Raw genomic sequence first — 20,092 nt, 5'->3', positions numbered from 1 at the left:
ACATTGTCTAGAGGGACATAACTTTCTTCTCGCTGCAGATTGTTATGTGCCAGAATGAGAAGTTAGTCAATTACTCAGCTCTCCTGAGGTTTCCCTTGCTAAATATGAAGTTGGTTCAAGGTCTCTGCCGTGATATTTCTGATGATGAGACAGAAATAAGACCAGATTGGGTGGGGGGGGAGGGAGGGGCATAGGGTGCACACAGAGATGGGCAATAATCTAGAACTACAGTGAGAAGAGGTGAATCATCTTTTCTTTACCTTATTTCTCACCGTTATTAATAGCTTCTCTTTAAAGTGTCAGTTTTAACTGAATACAAACCTACTTTTTCCTTTTTCTTCTCGAAGCATTTATTCCTTTTCTCATGAGTTTAACCAGAGGAGGTTAAATATGTATAAGGCAAAGTACTTTCAAAAACTGGATGCTCTCCCAAATACATTGTTCTCACAGAGATAACAATAATAATACCGATAACAATTTAAGAAAAAAAACCCCAAAACAATCAACCTGCTAAATCTCTCCACCACTAGAACAAAATCTCAACCACTTTCTCAGAGCACAAGTATCCCTCAGCACCTCTCTCCCATTCACAAACAGCAATAAGCACTCTAAAACAAAACCATTTAAAACCAATTGAAGAAATTGTCCTAAAGAGATTCCAAAAGTTGAGAGTGCTGCAAATTATTAGTCCTATTTTTACATAAAGACACTGCTTATGGAGCCAGGTAGATCAGATGTAACCAGTATGTCTATAAAACCACAACTATAAAAATATAAATCTATAAGCTTCTTATCTGTCCATCGAGATAGTGATATCACAATCACAATGGTAATTCCAGTGATGTCCCATTAGAACATAGTTCAGCAATGCAATTTCCCCAAATACAGCTAATATATCAAACAATTACTTCAACGGTTACTCCAAATTTAAGCTCAAAAGCCAATAAATGTTTCAAGAATGTGACAGCAGAAGAAGTAGAAAGGGAATGAAAGACAAACTTAACCTAACCGTTACAATGGTTACAATGACAAAATACCGGAAATATTCAGGTTGAAAAGGCACGACTTCTACATATGGGACCACAACTCAAATGATATCAATTAAAGGCAACGGTCTATTTGAGGTAATCAGCCAACACCAAAAGTGCATTTATGTTCCTCCTAGCAATTAACTTGTGCAATAGGTTTCCAGTGCTTTTCAAAGATCATAGCTCTATTTACAATTTAATTTCTTTCAGTCCTTTCCAAAACAAGTTTTTCTTCTATGAATCTTCCCCAAATTCAGGCCTTAGGGTTCTTATGACAAGCTGCTAAATTTGTGCAGTCATTTCAATTTACTAGCATGCACAAAAACACACTGTTTTCCAGAAGATTTTTGGGAGTGCTCATTGTAGTAAATATGCTCCCCATTAAATCCAAATCATATTTCTAACCAGATGCAAGTGTCCTCTTGTGTACATGGAAAAAAAAGAACATGCAATTCCAGAGGGCAGTCCTATGATACAGGAATGCTTCAGTGTTTTGTGCTCCCATAGAGAAACAGAATGCAATGGGCCTCAAACCACTACTTCAAACCTTTTATCCAGCCTCCAGAAGCCAGTTGCTCCCTTCTCAAGTCACAAAAAAAGCCTTCAGGAAGAGCATGTATTGGCCTACCTTGCATGTATGCCTCTATTTGCCGGATTAGCTCATAAGACTTGGATCGGTCCAGAAGCGTACGAATAGCTGGAAGAGGGTCCAGGATAATGGTTTCTGGATGAGCATCAATATACTCCTGCAAAACAAATACATGGGGTGGGGGGAAGGCATTAGGTTGGTTGAAAGGTGTGGAAAAATAATGAGATGTGGAAGAGAACAGACAACGTTAAAAACCTCCATGTCCCACCTCAAGGGCAGACAATGTCCACCCTTAAGGGCAGACAGATGCTGGCAATGCAGGAAGTCACAGGACAGTCCAACTAGTGACATTTGAAACAAACTGAAACGTGACAGCTAACTGCTTTAGGACGGCAAATTTCTCCTGTGGACTCACCATCAGCAGTGAAACCTGAGCTTCAGCCACATCAACTCAGAAGGGAGCCAGTGGCAAAATGCCACAGTAACAGCTGTGAGCAGGACTGAGAAACGCAATTAGGAGAAGAAAGATGACACATTGCTATCTTGGGGTCAGTCTTGCATTTAATTATTGCACATGAACATCACAACACTCTGAACTAAGCTCAGAACTACATCTGGCTTCTTTAATGCTGTTTTTATTCCTGTCCTCTATCTGGGCTGAAGACAGTGTTAAGAGTTGGATGATAAAGGCTGGAATTTTCTTTTGGCAGTTGAAGAGAGTGTGGCTTCCCTGTGTCTCCACTGAGTTTTGAAAGCATCTATCTAGCTACTTCTCTAAGTTCATACTCCCCTGACTACAAGAACAAAACAAAGTTAATGTTGTCATGGATCTTTGTTTTGAGAACTTGAGTCCCCATTCACTGAGGTCATGGCTGTACTACTGCACTTCAGCTGTGAACACAGACACAACTGACAGGTATTGCCCCTTGCACACCCAACAAAATTTCCTTCTGTTTCTCAGAAGAGAAGCTGAGTTCCTTCATCACTGTCCCAATCTGACCCCACAAAGCCTATTGGACAAACAAGCATCCATTTTACCCTATCCAAAATAAGACATACATTTCCAAAGTTAGCATTTGCCTTTGTTTTCCCCATCTTCCCAAAGTTATCTTTACATTTCCACTCAGTTCTTTAAATCTATGCAAATGCATGGTAGATGCTTCTGCAAGTAATGAATTTCCATAAAGCTCTATTTCCCTTAAGTTGGTTACTTCAGAGAGCAAAACATATTTCAAAAGATCCTTAGGCCCTGGGAAATGCTATTTGCTAGATACTGAGCTGGAGAAAAAAGAATGGAATCATCTGTTCCCAGCAAGTGATTTTGCTCCAGACACTGACTGTGGTCTTCCTCCCTTCACTCCACCTACCACTAGCAAACTGCTCCTTTCTGCTGTCTACATTGTCTCAACTGATAGCTTGCTAAAAGGGGATTATTCTTTTGAGACTAAGAGGATCCAAACCCATTGCATCACCCACAGGACACAAGTAGTTTTCCTTCACAGGGCATGAGGCATACTTCAGTGGTAATACATGTGTTTGAGGCATTTAATAGTCTCTGTAGAACACAAAGAGTAAATTCCCCAAATGTATGATCAAACTTGCTACCACTTAGGAAAAGTACGAGACTGAGCATTTTGCACAGTCAGTCATCAAGACTGTCAGACCCAGCTGTTGTCTCATCCTTGCATAAAAATGCCTAGATAAAATACCCTCTTCAGCTCAGTGGAGCAGAAGTAAGGTTCATTTCAAGTAATGAATACCCTGAACATACACAGAACAGCTTTCCTGAGTCTCCTGCCACCAGTTCTTCCAGAACCTCAAGCGGAGCAGTCAGCTTTCAAATACAAAAGAGATTTTCTAACGCATCTTAAACAGCTATGACCTATGTGTGCTGTGCTTCTACACAGCAGCTAAAAGACACACTGTGGAGGTAGGATGGTCCAGTGACTGCAGCATTAGCTTAAACTTGCTGATTTTGAAACTGTACTTGAGCATCTCAACATATCTAAAGCAAAGTAAGAGAGCTCTTTTAGCCCCTCTATGGCTCAGCTTAAAAGACAGGGAGCTACCACAGTGTGCATCCTCATAAGCACACAGAGGCAATGACCACATGACAGACAGGCAATATCCCTGTAGGGCAGCAGTAAGTACACACAGCACCCAGACCGAACAAGCCACAGCTCAGACACATGACTTCAGCAGTGATCTGACAGCAAGCACTCTGTGGTGTTTCTAATGCATCTACTAGCTCTTCCTTTCACCTATTTTCTATACATATTAATACTTCCCTCCTACATAGATTTGTCCTGCCCGTGGCCTCTGTCCTCTTCATTCCCCTTCAAGGAGAGAATGATTTTTCCCCTTCCTAGCTCCTTGTGTACCTTCACAAATCTTCCTGATGCTTACCTCGGCACTGAGGACTATCCTCATTTGCCTGGGTTAGGTGTGTTCCACTTGTTATTTTGGCTTATGTTACTCTAAGTCTTTCTAGGGGGAGCCTTGTTTTTTTATGCTTTCTGAAAGGAATCTCATAGTCCATTTATAATGATAATAGTTCTGAACTGTACAAGGAAGGACATTGAGGTGCTGGAGCATGTTCAGAGATGGGCAATGAAGGTGGTGAAGGGTCTGAAGCACAAGTCTTATGAGAAGCAGCTGAGGGAGCTGGGGGTATTTAGCTTGGAGGAGGTTCAGAGGAGACCTTATTGCTCTCAACAACTACTTGAAAAGAGGTTGTAGCAAGGTGAGAGTTGATCCTTTCTCTGCAGTAATGAATGACAGAATAACCTCAAGTTGTGCTAGGGGACATTTATATTGGATACTAAGAACAACTTTTTTTAACAAGAGGGTTGTTAAGTATTGGAACAGGCTGCCCAGGGAGGTGGTGGAGTCACCATCCCTGGAGATATTTAGAAGACTCATAGATGAGGTGCTGAGGGATATGGTTAGTTTAGTGTTGGACTTGGCAGTGTAAGGTTAGTGGTTGGAACTGATGATCTTAAAGTTCTTCTCCAATCAAAATGATTATACGATTTTACGATCTGAGTAAAGGAAAGGATTGGGACCTGAAGTAAGTGTCTCCTACAGCTAATTTGGGGATGGGCTACAGATGTCTCACTTTAATTGAATCCAGAAACAGCCTCCCCTTTGAAGCAAAAAGTCTGTCAATGCAGAACAAGGAATCCGAACACTGTTAGAAATTAATTGCTGAAACCAATTAGGGGATAGGACTCAAGCCCTTATAACTCTGCATCTATTTGTATGGTGTGTTGTTTGGACTTCCATCACAAAGCATTAACTCTGCATTCAAAAGCAGAACCGTCAAGCTGCACCAGGATCATCAATGCACATCACCCAGTCTCTCCTTGGACACTTAACACTGTCAACACTTCCCCAGTCTTGCCTACCTCACACCAGTACTTCACCAGCACTTACAAAAGAAAGTTCCAATACCCATGCACAGAAAACTTCTTGAAATAAATCACAGAATGTTAAGGGCTGGAAGGGACCCTGAGAGATCTAGTCCAACCCCTCTGCCAGAGCAGGAACACCTAGAGTAGGTCATACAGGAACTAGTCCAGATGGGTTTTGAATGTCTCCAGAGAAGGAGACTCCACAACGCATCTGGGCAGCCTGTTCCAGTGCTCCCTCATCTTCTCAGTGAAGAAATTCTTCCTTGTATTTCTTTGGAACCTCTTATGTTCCAGCTTATACCCATTGCCCCTTGTCCTATCATTAGACATAATTGAAAACAGCCTGGCTCCATCCTCCTGACATCTGCTCTTGATGTATTTGTAAATATTAATAAGATAACCCCTCAGTTTCCTCCAAGCTAAAGAGCCCCAGCTCCCTCAGCCTTTCACATCATAAGGGAGATGTTCCACTCCATCACTTGTGTGGCCCTGTGCTGAACTCTTTCCAGCAGCTCCCTGTCCTTCTTGAGCTTAGGGACACAGAACTGCATACAATATTCCAGGTGTGGTCTCACAAGGGCAGAGTAGAGGGGGAGGAGAACCTCTCTCGACCTACTGCCCACACGCCTTCTAATATACCCCAGGATGCCATTGGCCTCTTGGCCGTGAGGGCACATCGCTGGCTCATGGCCATCCTGCTGCCCATCAGGACGCCCAGGTCCCTTTCCCCTACACTCCTCTCTAAGAGTTCATTCCCCAACCTGTACTGGTACATGGGCTTATTCTTTCCCAGATGCAACACTCCACACTTGTCCTTGTTGAATTTCATTAGATTTCTCTCTGTCCAACCCTCCAGCCTGTCCAGGTCTCACTGAATGGCAGCACAGCCTTCTGGTGTGTCAGACACTCCCCCCAGTTTAGTATCATCAGCAAACTTGCTGTCAGTGCCTCTGTTCCCTCATCAAGATCATTAATGAATATATAGAACAGTATTTGTCCCAGCACTGACCCCTGAGGGACTCCACTAGATACAGGCCTCCAACTAGACCTTGCCCCATTGATCACAAGTCTCTGCCTTCTTCCCTTCAACCAGTTAACAATCCACCTCACTACCTGATCATTCAGCCCCCAACTTTCTCAGTTTTGCTGTGAGGATGCTGTGGGAGATGGTGTCAAATGCTTTACTGAAATCAAGATAAACCACATCCACTGCACTGCCACCATCTCTCCACCTGGTTACATCTTCATAAAGGGCTCTCAGGTTGGTCAAACGTGATTTCCCCTTGGTAAAGCCATGCTGACTGCTCCCAATGACCCTCTTGCCCTTTAAATGCCTGGAGACAGCACCCAGGATAAGTTGTTCTATCACCTTTCCAGGGATGGAGGTGAGGCTGACCAGTCTGTAGTTACCTGGCTTCTCCTTCTTACTCTTTTTGAAGGCTGGAGGGACATTTGCTCTCCTCCAGTCCTCAGACACCTCTCCTGTTCTCCACGACTTACTGAAGATGATGGACAGTGGTCCAACAATGACTTCCACCAGTTCCCTCAGCACTTGCAGGTGCATCCCGTTGGGGTCCATGTTAGTATTTTTTAAAATCCAAACCTTAACACCAATTCTCCACAAGAAATTGCAAACATTAACTTCACAGGAACAATTATGGTAGCTGATGTGAATTCTTTGTAAACTTTGATTCTTTACTAGGAACTGCTGCACATAAAGGCATCATGTTTTACTGAATATATAATTGTGAAGATCACTGAACAGACTGGAAAACTCCTGATGTAGCCTAAGTAGCAGCATTCTTCCCACAGCACAGAACGGCTCCACTACTAGAAATATATGCCTGGATGAACATGAAGTGTTTGTGTCTAAGAATTTTGATAGCAGATAAGCTACTCCAGATATGAACTTGAAAATGGAGCAGTTGCAGAAGGAAAAGAGAAACACTGAAGCCAAGAGATACCTTTCAGTACAGCACAACCTTTCAACTTGGAATGCTCAAATCTTCTCTGGTCATTCAAACAATTCTGCATTCTCCTTTGGTGGAATTACTGAAGATTGGTAACCAACAGCAGACTCCAGCAACTCCAGCAACAATCAGGAGGATATTTAGGCTTCCCAAGAATATTTTGAAAGGACTCTGTCCTTGGGCTGCAGTTCAGCTTGACCCAGACAATGTCTATGTTCTCCTCTTTCTAATCTTTGACATAATAAAACCAAACAAGAAGAAATAAGGTCTTGCAGCAGATTCTCCTTAGTTTGTATTCCAGGCTTAGCATTCAGTCATACTCTGTATCAGCCCTGTTACTGGCAGAAGGCCAGCAATAAAACTTGAAATCAAAGGGAGACCAAGTATTTTGTGTTCCCTATTAAATACCTCTGGATATAACCCAGAGATTATTTTTAAAAACCCTTTTCTTGAGAAGCCTGTATATAGATGAGAAAAGATCTGTTTGCCATTTTACTCAAAAAGGTAGCTAAATGTTTTTAATTTTTTTAATATGTTTTAACAAAAAGTCGATACAGTATCTACTGCAAATATTAGGTCATGAGATGATAAGAGAGACTCACTGACTCATTGACTTGGTTTTATTACTAAGTACTAAAACTTCTTTGTTTAATATTAAACAAAAGTTCCATATTAAAAAAAAGTTATCAAATGAAACAATGACAATGTTTGTATTTGTGTTTTCCCATACACAGAAACATGAAGATTACCACTTGTAACAACAGACTGACATTTTTCAAGGTGGAAACAGAGACATAAGTCTGCCTAAAGAGTTTGCGTCAGATTCAGAATTAAAAGTTCGTTTTTGCTGTCTTGGGCTGTTATGGTCTCTCTTCACAGCCATTTCTTTTCAAAAGGAAAAGTGCAGGCAAGTTAGATCTTGAACAAACACTCATCTCAAAACTGTTTGTCTCCAGACTCTTGCAGTGGTTGGGAAGGATAAAGGGGGCAGTAAGGGAAAATGAGGGCAGATCTCTGTTATATTTCTATTCACCATACATCTCAAAGCAACTTCCTGACTACTCAGCTTCCCTAGTTTGCCTTCTAAAGTCCCCCACTGCTTCATCCTGCAAATACCTACCCACAGGCAGCCATCCTACCAGTTAGCATTTGAATGACAAATTTTTTAGATAATTTTGCCTGCTTACAATGCTCTTCCAACAAATGTTAAGAAAAGGTTTTTTTAAATGAGAAAGCCACAGATATTGGCCTGTGGATTCAGATGCCATTCAACTTTGTGTCTCACCCTGCCCACCCCATAAGAAAAAATTTCTAAGATTTAATAGTTTCTTTGATTTTTCACTTGTCTTTTCTCAGCAGAGTACATGGGAAAAAAAAAGAAATGTGCAAGTATTTTCAGAGTACAAAGCTGAAAACCAGGAACAGAATGGGCTGGTATCTTTAAAAAAAAAAAAAAAAAAGCAGCATTGCAAATCCATTGGCATAATCTCCACAACTACATATCCAAATCACCTTCTCACAGCTAAGACTTCTGCAGAAAGCAATCAGTGCAGCAAGAAGAAATTAACTTCTCCCTTTCCAAACAAGAGCCATTCCCTAACTCCTTCCCTTCTAAAATATCTCCCTTATTTTCCTTCCTCTCAGTCCCATACCCTTCTAAGGAGGCTTCTGAATCAAGAATAGAAGAGTCCTTCCTAGACAACTTCAGAGTGGGAGAGTCAACAGTTGGAGGGCACGGGGGGCGGGAGGGGAAACTCTTTAGATTTTCATCAACCTTACAGTAGAAGCCTATGCATAAAATCTGCTTCTGATCTATTTTTTAAAGACAGCTAATAATACAAAGAGAACTTGTTCAGAAAACAATCTGAAAGACAAAGTAATAACCTTATTGATTTTCCATGGCTCGAGCCATCTTTTTGAATGGTATAAAGACTAACAGGAAGCTGCAATGAATGAAGCTACACAAGCCCCTGTACAGCTATGATAGGCAGCTGCTCAGAGAGTATTTTGCTCTAATCAGAGCATAACAAAGATTCCTCAGTTTATGTCTTACACAAGCCAAAACATATTCACTTTGCAAAGTCATAAACTCTCTCTAGAAGGCAGGAACTAGGGTAGTTTGGTTCTCTTTCTTACCAAGAAGACAGGAACTGAAGCAAGTGAAAGGGACTATTGAGGACTCTGCTTCTTCCCACCTCACTTCTCTTCATGTTCCTCTGGTCAGGAAGGAACCACTAAGGACTATAACAATTTTTTCTAGACATCAAATAAACTACATTCGGTTCAGCTCAGTGTTAACAGTGAGTAGGAAGGGAGAGTTATCATCATCTCTACAAATAATCATCATCCCTAAAAACAAGAATTTAAGTGTCCGACAAAGCAAACAGAAAAAATTCTCTGCTTTGTACTTCATCTGCTACACTAGGTGCTGCATGCAGACTTCATTTTGGCTTTGGATGAGATGACTACGCACTCATCAGTGATCTTCAATGCAGTGAAGAGTAGTCTGCACCCAACAACACTCTCCTGAGAAACTGCAGTCCAGATGACATTCAACTAGCATAAAGACCTTAGAGAGTGAAGCTCTAAAGGTCTGCTGCAGCAAACAAAAGCCCACTGACAAAGGCAACTACTCTTTGCTGTTTCCAGGGTCTCTTGTAATGATTAATTTTTTACAGGGCAACTGAGAACAGTCATTAACCAGCAATACAAAAAGGGAATGCTAGTAGGCTTCCTAGTCTATTAGCATTCTCCACCAGACTGTATAATGGCTCACCAGAGACTCCAGAGAGGAGGCACACAGATCTATCTACATAAATGTATAGCCATTTTCCTCCTCAGCTCTTGCAGATGAGATGATCAAGGCTTTTACAATGAAGATCTGAAATAAAGCTATTCTAACAAAGGTCATAAATATAGCCTGGCAGATTGCTCCTCCTGTGCTCAAGGATCCCTTGCTCTCTCCTTCATGGAAGACAGCTTTATGAAGTCAACAGTACAACTGATGACAGATATCATCTTGCTATCACATTTATATTCAGTAGCAGGAACATTAACATCATTAATTTTGCACTTTTTGCACTGATTAAGATAATGAAAACTTTTTAGGTCAGTTTATTGAACAATAAGGGAAACAAACTATTTCCACTAGTGTGCAGGTGTCAGAAATAGCACAGTTATTGTTCAACATTACACACATATACCTCCTGCAAGGTGTCGACTTTACATTTTTTAAGCTGCCTATTGACTTTAGCTTAAAAAACCCCAACAAAATAACCACCTCACACCACACATTTTATACAAATGCATTCCTACCGTTTACTTTTTTCTAGGGAATATTCTTCTCTTAATTTCTAATAGTTTGTGTTATCTTAGATTTCTTATCTCCAAGGCCCTGTTTTATTGGGGAGAGGCCTCCATTCAGAAACCTACTCACAAAGTCCCTTGCCCTTTATTTCATTCTCTAGAAGAAGATCCTCTGCCAGTTTTGAAGACACTAGGCCAGGATCTTTTTCTAATGAATGAGTTTTGAAGATACTGAAAGATTATAATCTCATACTCACCATCAGAAATATTTGTGGAACAGTAATGTAAACCTACATTCTAACTCAATTACATGATTGTGGACAATTCATCTGCTGAGCTATGCTAAAGAACGCTCTATCTGTAAAGACAGATCATCTGACACCAGTGTGACTATTGTAACTTGGTCTGTAAATCAGATGTCATCATAGGTACTGCACGTTCATACCAGAGCTCCATACAGAAACAAACCAACCCCAAGGCCTTATGACAATCGATCTGAGTTGACCTAAAGGGCTTCTCATACTCATCTCAAAAGGAAGTGAATACTACTTCCTTTAATTTACAGCTTGCAAAATGAAAACTGAGGGATGGTCTCGATCACAAAATGAAACTGTGGAAAAGCATGTGACTGAACTCATATTCCAGAGCCCTCTTCTAATTCTTTAGGCATTACATTGCATTTCTTTACAGATAAATGGTGTCCTCAAAAAGAATAGGTATACAGATAACGCAGTGTTTACTGTACAACCAAGAATTAATGACAGGGAGTGAAGAAAGAACATGCAGTTCTCTTCGAACATTCTTGGCTTTTTATTATTTTCATTTGCAGTTAAATTTAATATTCCTAAAAACAAAGGCCTTGAAGGCACCGGCCAGCTGGATCCAAGCATTTCACAAGAAGAATTAAGCCAGTTTCCTAGTGTGGCCCTGAAACAGTCTTTCTAGAGGTTGCCATTGTGAATACAGCAACGCTAAACTGGAACGAGGCAGAGTGGTCAAAAAAGACTAAAACTACCATCAACAAGGACATGAAGATAAAAATGCAGAGGAGACCTCAAAGCATGAGCAGAATTCCCCACCATCCTCTGCAGTGAAGACACTGATATCTGTACACAGGGCTCTGTATCCATAGGTGCTTTTCACCCTATTTATTTCCCTCTTATTTCGTTCTTAAATATTTCACACTGTTAGTTGAACGTGTTCAAATGTATTTACCAATCAAGTCATGAGACAGGGAACTATCTCTTCTCAGTCTGACTTGCTCAGAAACTTATCCTCACTTCCCTCTGTCTCTACTACTTGAGCTCTGAAAAAAATATAGAGATAGCAGGCATTACTGTAGAGAGATGTTTCCTAAGGATACACTTGCTTATTCACTAACAGACCTACCAACAATTAAAGGGTGCTGACTTAGATACAAGATAGCTCCACGTGTGAAAAATACCTTTGTTTTCCACTTGAACACACTTGACACACAATCCATATTTCCAGCATTATGAAAATAAGAAAATGTTTCAACTTCCAGTCAGCCTACTGCAAATTAGCTCCACAAGAACTACCATACTAAATACTGATATTTACAGGATAATTATGAAGTCCATTTTTAAGAAACAGAGACCAATTTATGAAAGGGTGGTGGTAAGCTGAGGCACAGAATGACTTTAAGTGTTCCAGAGCAACAAAAGAGCAGCAACACTAACAGATAGAAGACTGAATTTCAACTCTGTTATCTAGTCTCTGGATTACTGGTATTTCTGCTTCACTCTACTGTAATCCAAACCTATTCCAGCCCAATTTGTTTCCCCTTTTGGTCAGGAAATACAGAGAGTGATAAGATTTCTTTGGCCCAAATCTCAAGGGAAAATTTCTCACTGGTTTTTTTTCAGAGGTCACAACAAAAAAATAGTTCAGTGATTTCCAAAGTTAACAAAGATAACAAGAGCTGCAGTACAGTTCTGAGAAACAGCACAGCACAGGGATGCTATTATGTAGCTTCCTTTAACAGGGGATCACCCCAAATATGGTGACACTCGATTTATTATTTCTAATGGTCTTGAGAGGGAAGGCAAGGCTGAATTGCTGAACTTGCCCACAGGACTATACTCAAATACATCAAGTAAGATTTTAGGGCAATATAAGTTTGGTTGTTTAGCTTTTATTAAGGCTGTGATTTAAAATTGTTTGCAACAAGTTGCTCCACAGTTTTAATACAGGAGAGGTTAACCAGCCGGTGAGACATGGGAATGTTTCAGTAAATTGACTGTAGGAAACACACAATCACATCTTGGAAAACATCAACTGTGGTGAAACAGAAGCACAACGCCCTGCCTCCAGACTTTGATCGAGGGCACAACCTGACGGGTGAGCCATACAGGAACAACAAGGAGACACGTACACGAATAGGTGGCAGCTGCCGATAGGCGTGTAAGTGTGGGGGTGAGGGTATCCCAATGTCACATACCACCACACACAGGATTTGAATACTACTGTTTCTCAGCTGCTCAGAAATAAGGCATCTCAAGTAAGATTTGCCAGCACTCGCAAAGGTAATCATATTGTCTCAATAAGGATATTACTGTAAATCAGGGATATGCAGCCTTTTGTGACACGTGTATCTTGAGAAACTTCTACTGGGAGCATGTACTGCCATACAGAGGACATAAGTCTCCTGGGAATATACCTTGTTTTCTCATTAGCTTATCTGATGCCTTCACAACAGTCAACAGACTCCCTCCACGTCCCAGTCTCCTTCTGGCTGAGGGCTCAAGAAGTCTGAGACCAAACAGTCATTGAAATTTCCAGTTAAACCAGAGAGTCCCAAATTCAGGCTTAGAGCTTAATATGCTGCAGTAGAGCATTCCTCTAACTGTGGTCAGCTCTTGAGGACCATGAAGATAGCCTTAAGCATGCAGGCTGGATTTAGGTTGTGAGGTGAAGAAACTGCACCAGGTGGGGAACTGGTAGAAATGAAGTACTACAGAAAGCTTAAATGGCATCACCAAAAGGCCCAGGTGATAAAATTTATGCCACCGTGCATGCCAGCAGCAAACGTTCAATAAGCCTAACAGAAATGTACAATCTCTTCATGTTTTGCAAAGCTTTTGCCTGTGGCCTCCTGTTCCCACCTCCACTACCATGTATACCTTGAAAAAAAATCCAGAAACTTGAGATCTCTGCAATTGGACAATTTTGTACTGCAATTGAATTATAACTTACTTTCTGAAGAAAATCCAAGCTGCACTATATAAAATACCTTCTTCCTGATTAAAACGTAGAAAATGGAAACACTATGCCCACACACATTTCTTATTTTTATGCTGTATTAACTACTACATGCAAATAAACTATTTATCATTTCTAAAAGTTTAAACCACAGTAGTCTGTAGTTTAAAAAAATACCTCTGTATTTGATATGATCATCTGAAAGAAAATAAGTCTTGTAAGATCAGTGATATGTTTTAACTTGAATAGCTCTCTAGAATTTGAGAATTTTAGGAGAGACTTTGGGTGGGAGGAGTTCAGTTTCTGGTTTGTAGTTGCAGTTTTGATCAAGTTTTCTTTTTTTTTTTTGTAAGAGGATTTTTCTGTTGTTTTTAGGCCACTGAATCTCTAGTTGGTAATATTCTTTTCCAAGCGTTATCAGATAAAGATATGAAGAGCATGTCCTTAAACTAAAGAATACATTTATACTGTATCTCTGTCACTGCTCTGAGAATGTATCCCACAAATGTATTAGATTAAAATTGTATTTGCACTGAGAATTTCCAACTGAAATTAAGTACAAAAATGTGAATTAAGTGAATGATGTTATTTAAATGGAAACAAAGGTACACAGAATAATGTCAAGGTATCATATCATCATTACTTTAAGAAATCTATCTGGGTAAAGGATTTAACTTTAGTAGGTCATTTTGCCTCTACCAGCCTTTCAGCAGTGCAGCAGCTGTCACTCAGACACAGGAACACTAATTCTTCAGCCAAAGCTAAGGCTCTACCTGCAAAGTGCTCTACCTTGATTCATACTGAACTTCACCTTGGTGGTTATATACAGGTTCAGGAAAATGCATCCTCTGTACTTACTGTTGTATGTTCCAGATCTCACTTTGGTACTTCAGAAAGTATCAAGTTATGACCTTAAGCTATTGAATACAGTAAGTTCACTATCTTTCATTAAAAATATCCCATATCCATTGAAGAGCTCTTGCTAAAGAATAAAAGAAACGTGGTTTAGATATTAGTTATACTGCTACACACTGTTGATCTACAACTGTTTGAACAAGTTCCCTACCAGGATGTTCTCCAGGGGACAAGGGAGGTACCACAATGTTACACAGAAAGAACTGCTGTCTCTGTGCCTCATAAAGTCGGAACATGAATGCACACAAAAATTTAAGAATTGGGACCGAGGAATCTCATGAACCTTAATCAGCTGCATATAACCTAACACATGTGCCCTTTTGCCTTTTTGGTCGTCATTTTTTCTCACTGATTGGATGGGTATGTTGTAAAGGCAAACTAGTTAACATCTCAAGCAGAGAAAGACTGTGAGCAGAAAGCTCCTCAAGTCTATCTCTCCATATGCTTCTTTGGAAACTTTCAAGTTTGCGGTGCTGTGGGAAGTGGATGTCTGCACTACTTACTGGCGAACAGTCACCTACTATTCAGAGAACTGCTGCCAGAAGGCTGGACCCACAAGTCAAACCTTTTAATCTCCTGTGTGTGTTTGAGTAATATACACGTGGGAGGATGCAAAAAAGCTAAATAGAGCAAAGAGAATATTGACTCCATTAAGTAAATTATTTCTGCATTAATAGTTGTAGAACGTTAAGCAGAGAAAAGAGAATACCATCTCCCAAGAAAGTAAAGTTGTCAAAACTGCAGAATTTGACTGAGCTGTTTTTCCACCTGACACGAATGTATTCTGTAAGAAGATAACATTTTCAATTTTGCTTCTCTTTGAAACAGAAGAAAATAATATGTCTTTGATGTTTCCTGGGTCATCCTGTTTGCCCAGTCTTCAAAAAGGGCAAAAAGGACGACCCAGGAAACTACAGGCCGATCAGCCTCACCTCCATCCCTGGAAAAGTGATGGAACAACTCATCCTGAATGTTATCACTGAACATATGAAGGATAAGATGGTTATCAGGGGGAGTCAATATGGCTTCACCAAGGGGAAATCCTGTTTGACCAACCTGATATCCTTCTATGAGTGCATAACCGGCTGGCTAGATGAGGGGAGAGCAGCGGATGTCATCTACCTTGACTTCAGCAAGGCTTTTGACATTGTCTCCCATTACATCCTCGTTATCAATGACCTGGATGAGGGGACAGAGTGTACCCTCAGCAAGTTCCCTGATGACACCAAACTGGGTGGACTGGCTGATTCCCCAGAAGGCTGTGCTGCCATTCAGTGGGATCTCGACTGGCTGGAGAGTTGGACAGAGAGGAACCTCATGAGGTTCAACAAGGACACGTGCAGAGTCCTGCATCTGGGAAGGAATAAACCCATGCACCAGGAGGGTCGAACTGCTGAAGAGCAGCTCTGCAGAGAGAGACCTGGGAGTCCTGATTGATGATAAGCTAAACATGAGCCAGCAATGTGCCCTCGTGGCCAAGAATGCAAACAGCATCCTGGGATGCATCAAGAAGAGTGTGGGCAGCAGGTTAAGGGAGGTTCTTCTGCCTCTCTACTCTGCCCTGTTGAGGCCTCATCTGGAGTCCTGTGTCCAGTTCTGGGCTCCTCAGCTCAAGACGGACAGAGAACTTCTGGAGAGAGCCCAGCACAGGGCCATCAAGATGATCAGGGGAATGGAACATCTTTCATATAAGGAAAGGCTGCAGGAACTGGGGCTGTTTAGTCTGGAGAAGAGGAGACTGAGGGGAGATCTTATTAACATTTATAAATATCTACAGGGTGGGTGTCAGGAGGTTGGGACATCCTCTTTTAATATAGTAGCAAGCAACAGGACAAAGGGGTAATGAAATTAAGCTGGAACACAAAAAGTTCCACTTAAACATAAGAAAAAAACTATTTCACTGTTGAGGTGAGGGAGCCCTGGCACAGGCTGCCCAGAGGGGTTGTGGAGTCTCCTTCCTTGGAGGTCTTCAAGAGCCGCCTGGACATGTTCCTATGTGACCTGATCTAGGTGAACTTGTTTCCTGCAGTGGGATTGGACTAGATGATCCCTAAAGGTCCCTTCCAACCCCTACCATTCTATGATCAACGGCATCCACCAGAAGCAACATCTTTTAAAATGACAAAGGTGTTGCTTTATCATTGTCATTGGTATTCACATTAGAAATAGGAATTTTTTTGAAACATGGTTCTCTGTACCAGTATGGTCTACATATTGCTGACCTTCACTGTAAACTTGAGAGGGAAAAAAAAAAAAAAAGGATTAATCAAACAGGATTCTCAGCACTAGTGAACAGAATCACTCACAGTAACCTTGACATTGCAGGAATTAGCATTCTAGGAACTGGGAAGAGTAGACAGAACTGGGTCAAATTAATTTAGTGGCTCCTGTCACAGATATCGATAAGGATTCTTCAAACACCTGTTTCTCTTTGTGCATAGCATTCATGCTCTTGGAATGACCTCAGGACAACATTTGGTGGGAACGTAGTTCTTAACCTTACCAATGCAACACAAAACCTATTCAAAGATGTAGCTGCATTTTTCACTGACAGAACTCTTTCTTTCCTGGGCTATCAGTAGGGCAGGGCAGCAGTGTGCCAAGGAGTTCTTTTCATCAAACTCTACTAACAGTATGGGAAATATTGAATTTGTAGCACCAAGATCATCCTCCTGCTTGAAATGCAGGGCTGTGAAAGAGCCACTTACCTGGAACCTGTGAACCAATTCCAGTGACTGGCTGTCATTCTGGTCTGCTTCAAGGATGACATCTGTCAGTTTATGTATGATCACATCCAAAGGGCCCTGATCTTCAATGGGTTTGGTGAGGTCAAGCTGAATAAACCAGAGAGAAACCTTTTATTAATATAGGTAGTATCTGAGGTTCTTGTCCATGCCTACACAGAAGGCACCCACTTTATATGCTGCCTTTATTTTGGTATGTTACTTGAATTCTGAAGAATTTGTATTTCACTGAATGTCAGAAAACTTCATTTGGACATTTCTTTTTCAGCAGTGTTGATCTAATTTGGTGAAAAAGCAGGTGAAGTCATTCACTGAATGTGAATAACTTCATTGAACGACAGCAAATCCCAGGGAAACGGTTGGGTCATTATCCCTGGAGGTATTTAAAAGATGTGCGCATGTGGTACTTAGGGACTCTTATGGTGCTCAGGTTTCAGTAGTGAACCTGGCAGTGCTAGGTTAATGGTTGGATTCCATGATCTTAAACTCCTTTACCAATCTAATGGATTCTATGGTTAGCAAGCACCTTTCATTCAAATGCCTTCCTGTACTCTGCCCTGAGCCAAAAATTTCCCTCTTCAGCTCTTTCCTGATACTTACACACACATGCAAAAGGAAAGCGGCCACAAAGATTATGACCACTAATAAAAGGAACACCTGCTGTGCCCTTCGCCCTTTGGGACTGCACAAAACAGCACCCAGGGCACTAATACAGTTAACACAAAAGCGAGTGACTCAGGATATTGGCAAATTCATCTGCTGCAGGGACACTTATTTAGCTGGTAAAGAGGAATGCAGCTCCCAGAGCACTCTCACTAGTAGACTTTGGCTGTTAGCTGGGTAGGAGACAAAGATTTGGGGTGGGATGTGCAGGAACTTTGCTCCAGGCAGTGTGGGAAGGCATGGAAGTGGTCGTGATGTGTCACAGGGTTTGGTACCAAGTACCAAGATGGTTTAAGGAGCAAAGGAACCACCTGTACTGGAAAAGGGTTGAGTTATGGATACCTTGAGGGAATTTTAACACAAAGGTGGCTACTGGAGCTGACAGGATGCATGCAAAAGTACTAAGAGGACTGGCCAATATCATTGTGAGAGCTTAAATTTATCAGAACATAAATCAAAACTGTGGAGATTCCAACTAAACCAGAAAAAAAAAATCCATCACAAGGACAGTCTGGTTGCAGCAGAGTCCCACAGAGGCAGCAGAACTTCCATCCCTCAAGACCTGACTTGACAAAGCCCTAAGCAACTTAGTCTGAATTTAATGCTGAATCTACTGTGTTCAAGATGCTGTATTATGGACCCCTAAGGTCCCTGCCAAACTTAATGAAACCATGAAGCTACATACCAGATTTGAACATTTGTACAGTATAAGTACCAGGGCTGGCTCACATTCTAGCCAATGCACCAGGCTTCCCAGAGCACAAAAACTTCCACATTATCAAGCACTGACCTTAACCAACTGCTGAATCAGAGGCAACCTAACCTTCGAAACTTCAAACCAGGAACAACTTTGAAATGAAAGACAGATGTATGCTCACAAAACGAAAGTTAGCACCTGGTTTTCCAGTTACACACATGCTCCTTTGCACTGCTGCTATCCCTTTTATTCAGCTCTGGCAGAGAAGGGTGTAAGTGGCCCAGGAGGGAAAGCGGGGCTGGGTAGAAGAGACTGTTGATGCTCTGTTTTTGATAGAAGCCTGATCACCACTGTCTCATTAGGTTGAGTTTTGTACTAACAAAATTTCCCATCCTACAGAAATGGCCCTGCTTTGAATCAGGGAGTGCCTTAAGGAAGGTAACGATAGGGCAGGATAACTGTAGCTCAAGCACTAATAAACCTGAAACAGCAGACATCTGTGAGCCTCATAATAATTTGCTAGTTGCTAATCTAGCTGACCAAAGCAGCTCAATTGTTTTTCTTGTGCAGGCACACTTATCTGGGCTAGGCTTACTTGAGCAGAATAACTGAAGTTATCTATGGCACAAAAGCAAACTAAAAGACTGCCAATTCTATCAAGAGACCATCTTGCACATTACTAAATCTTCCGACCAACAGCTATGTGCTGAGGTTCTAGTACTACCTTTAAAGTACTTATATAGATTCTAATACAACTGGAAAACATGTTGTGTATAGAGGCATTATTCACAAGTGGGCAGCAGACTCTCTATGTGTCAATATTATGCAATGGTAAAGACAAACAAGACAGATCTGATGTGGATGCTCGGTGATTGATAGACCATGGCTGAGTGAGGTAGTACACAGAAGGTCTAGCTGTCCTAGCATTTACATTTTTATTCCCCCAAGCAGTGCAGCAAGAAGGCAATTGTGTCTGCAAAATTATGGCAAAATGAACTGCAGCTTGGCTAAGGACATGGAAGGAGATGATCTTCTACTGCAACCAAGCTCCAGAAAAATCAGTTAATATCTTTACAAGAAATCAGATGACTACACTGCTTTTACTGAGTTTTTTTCATCTGCCTATCACATCTGGAAGGAAACAGCAAAACAAAGAGTTCATTTAACTAGGTTGGAAAGTTTCCAGTTGCCAAGGTACAAAAATGTTAATTAATCCATTTTCAGGACTTCCAGTTTGAAAAACAGTGAGAAGCAAACAAGTATTTGAGATTCGTTACCCCCTCAACATTCTTCCTGCATTTGCGGCTCAATCTGAACAGAAATATTCAGAAAACAAGAAAACAGTCCTCCCTTTCAGCCTTGACCTAAGAACAGAAATAAGCCTTCAGCAATATTCAGGCCATTTTCAGCAGTGTTTTCCAGAAGCATGAGACATCTGGGAAAGAGAACTTCTTTAACAACAGTTGTGCCAGCTAAGAGTAACTTTTATTTTTTGAGAATGAAACCAAGTGCACCTACTTTGCACACCTGAAAGTGTTAAAAGGG

The 20,092-nt window shown here is 41.1% G+C and overlaps 1 protein-coding gene across 1 annotated transcript in view; it reads right to left on the bottom strand.

Annotated features, from left to right (window-relative positions):
* Window positions 1–20,092, bottom strand: part of ITPK1 (inositol-tetrakisphosphate 1-kinase) — a 153,325-nt gene that overhangs the window by 58,820 nt on the left and 74,413 nt on the right. The window contains exons 4-5 of the mRNA XM_061997805.1: window positions 17,152–17,277; window positions 1,657–1,774 (exon numbers count right to left, since the gene is read on the bottom strand). Coding sequence (XP_061853789.1) covers window positions 1,657–1,774; window positions 17,152–17,277 — 244 coding nt within the window. The remainder of the gene's footprint in view (window positions 1–1,656; window positions 1,775–17,151; window positions 17,278–20,092) is intronic.

This window comes from Colius striatus, chromosome 6 (genome assembly GCF_028858725.1).
Source record: "Colius striatus isolate bColStr4 chromosome 6, bColStr4.1.hap1, whole genome shotgun sequence".
Taxonomy (NCBI): Eukaryota; Metazoa; Chordata; class Aves; order Coliiformes; family Coliidae; genus Colius; species Colius striatus.
Note: the sequence above shows the minus strand (reverse complement) of the source record. Positions and strands in the feature narration are given on the sequence as shown.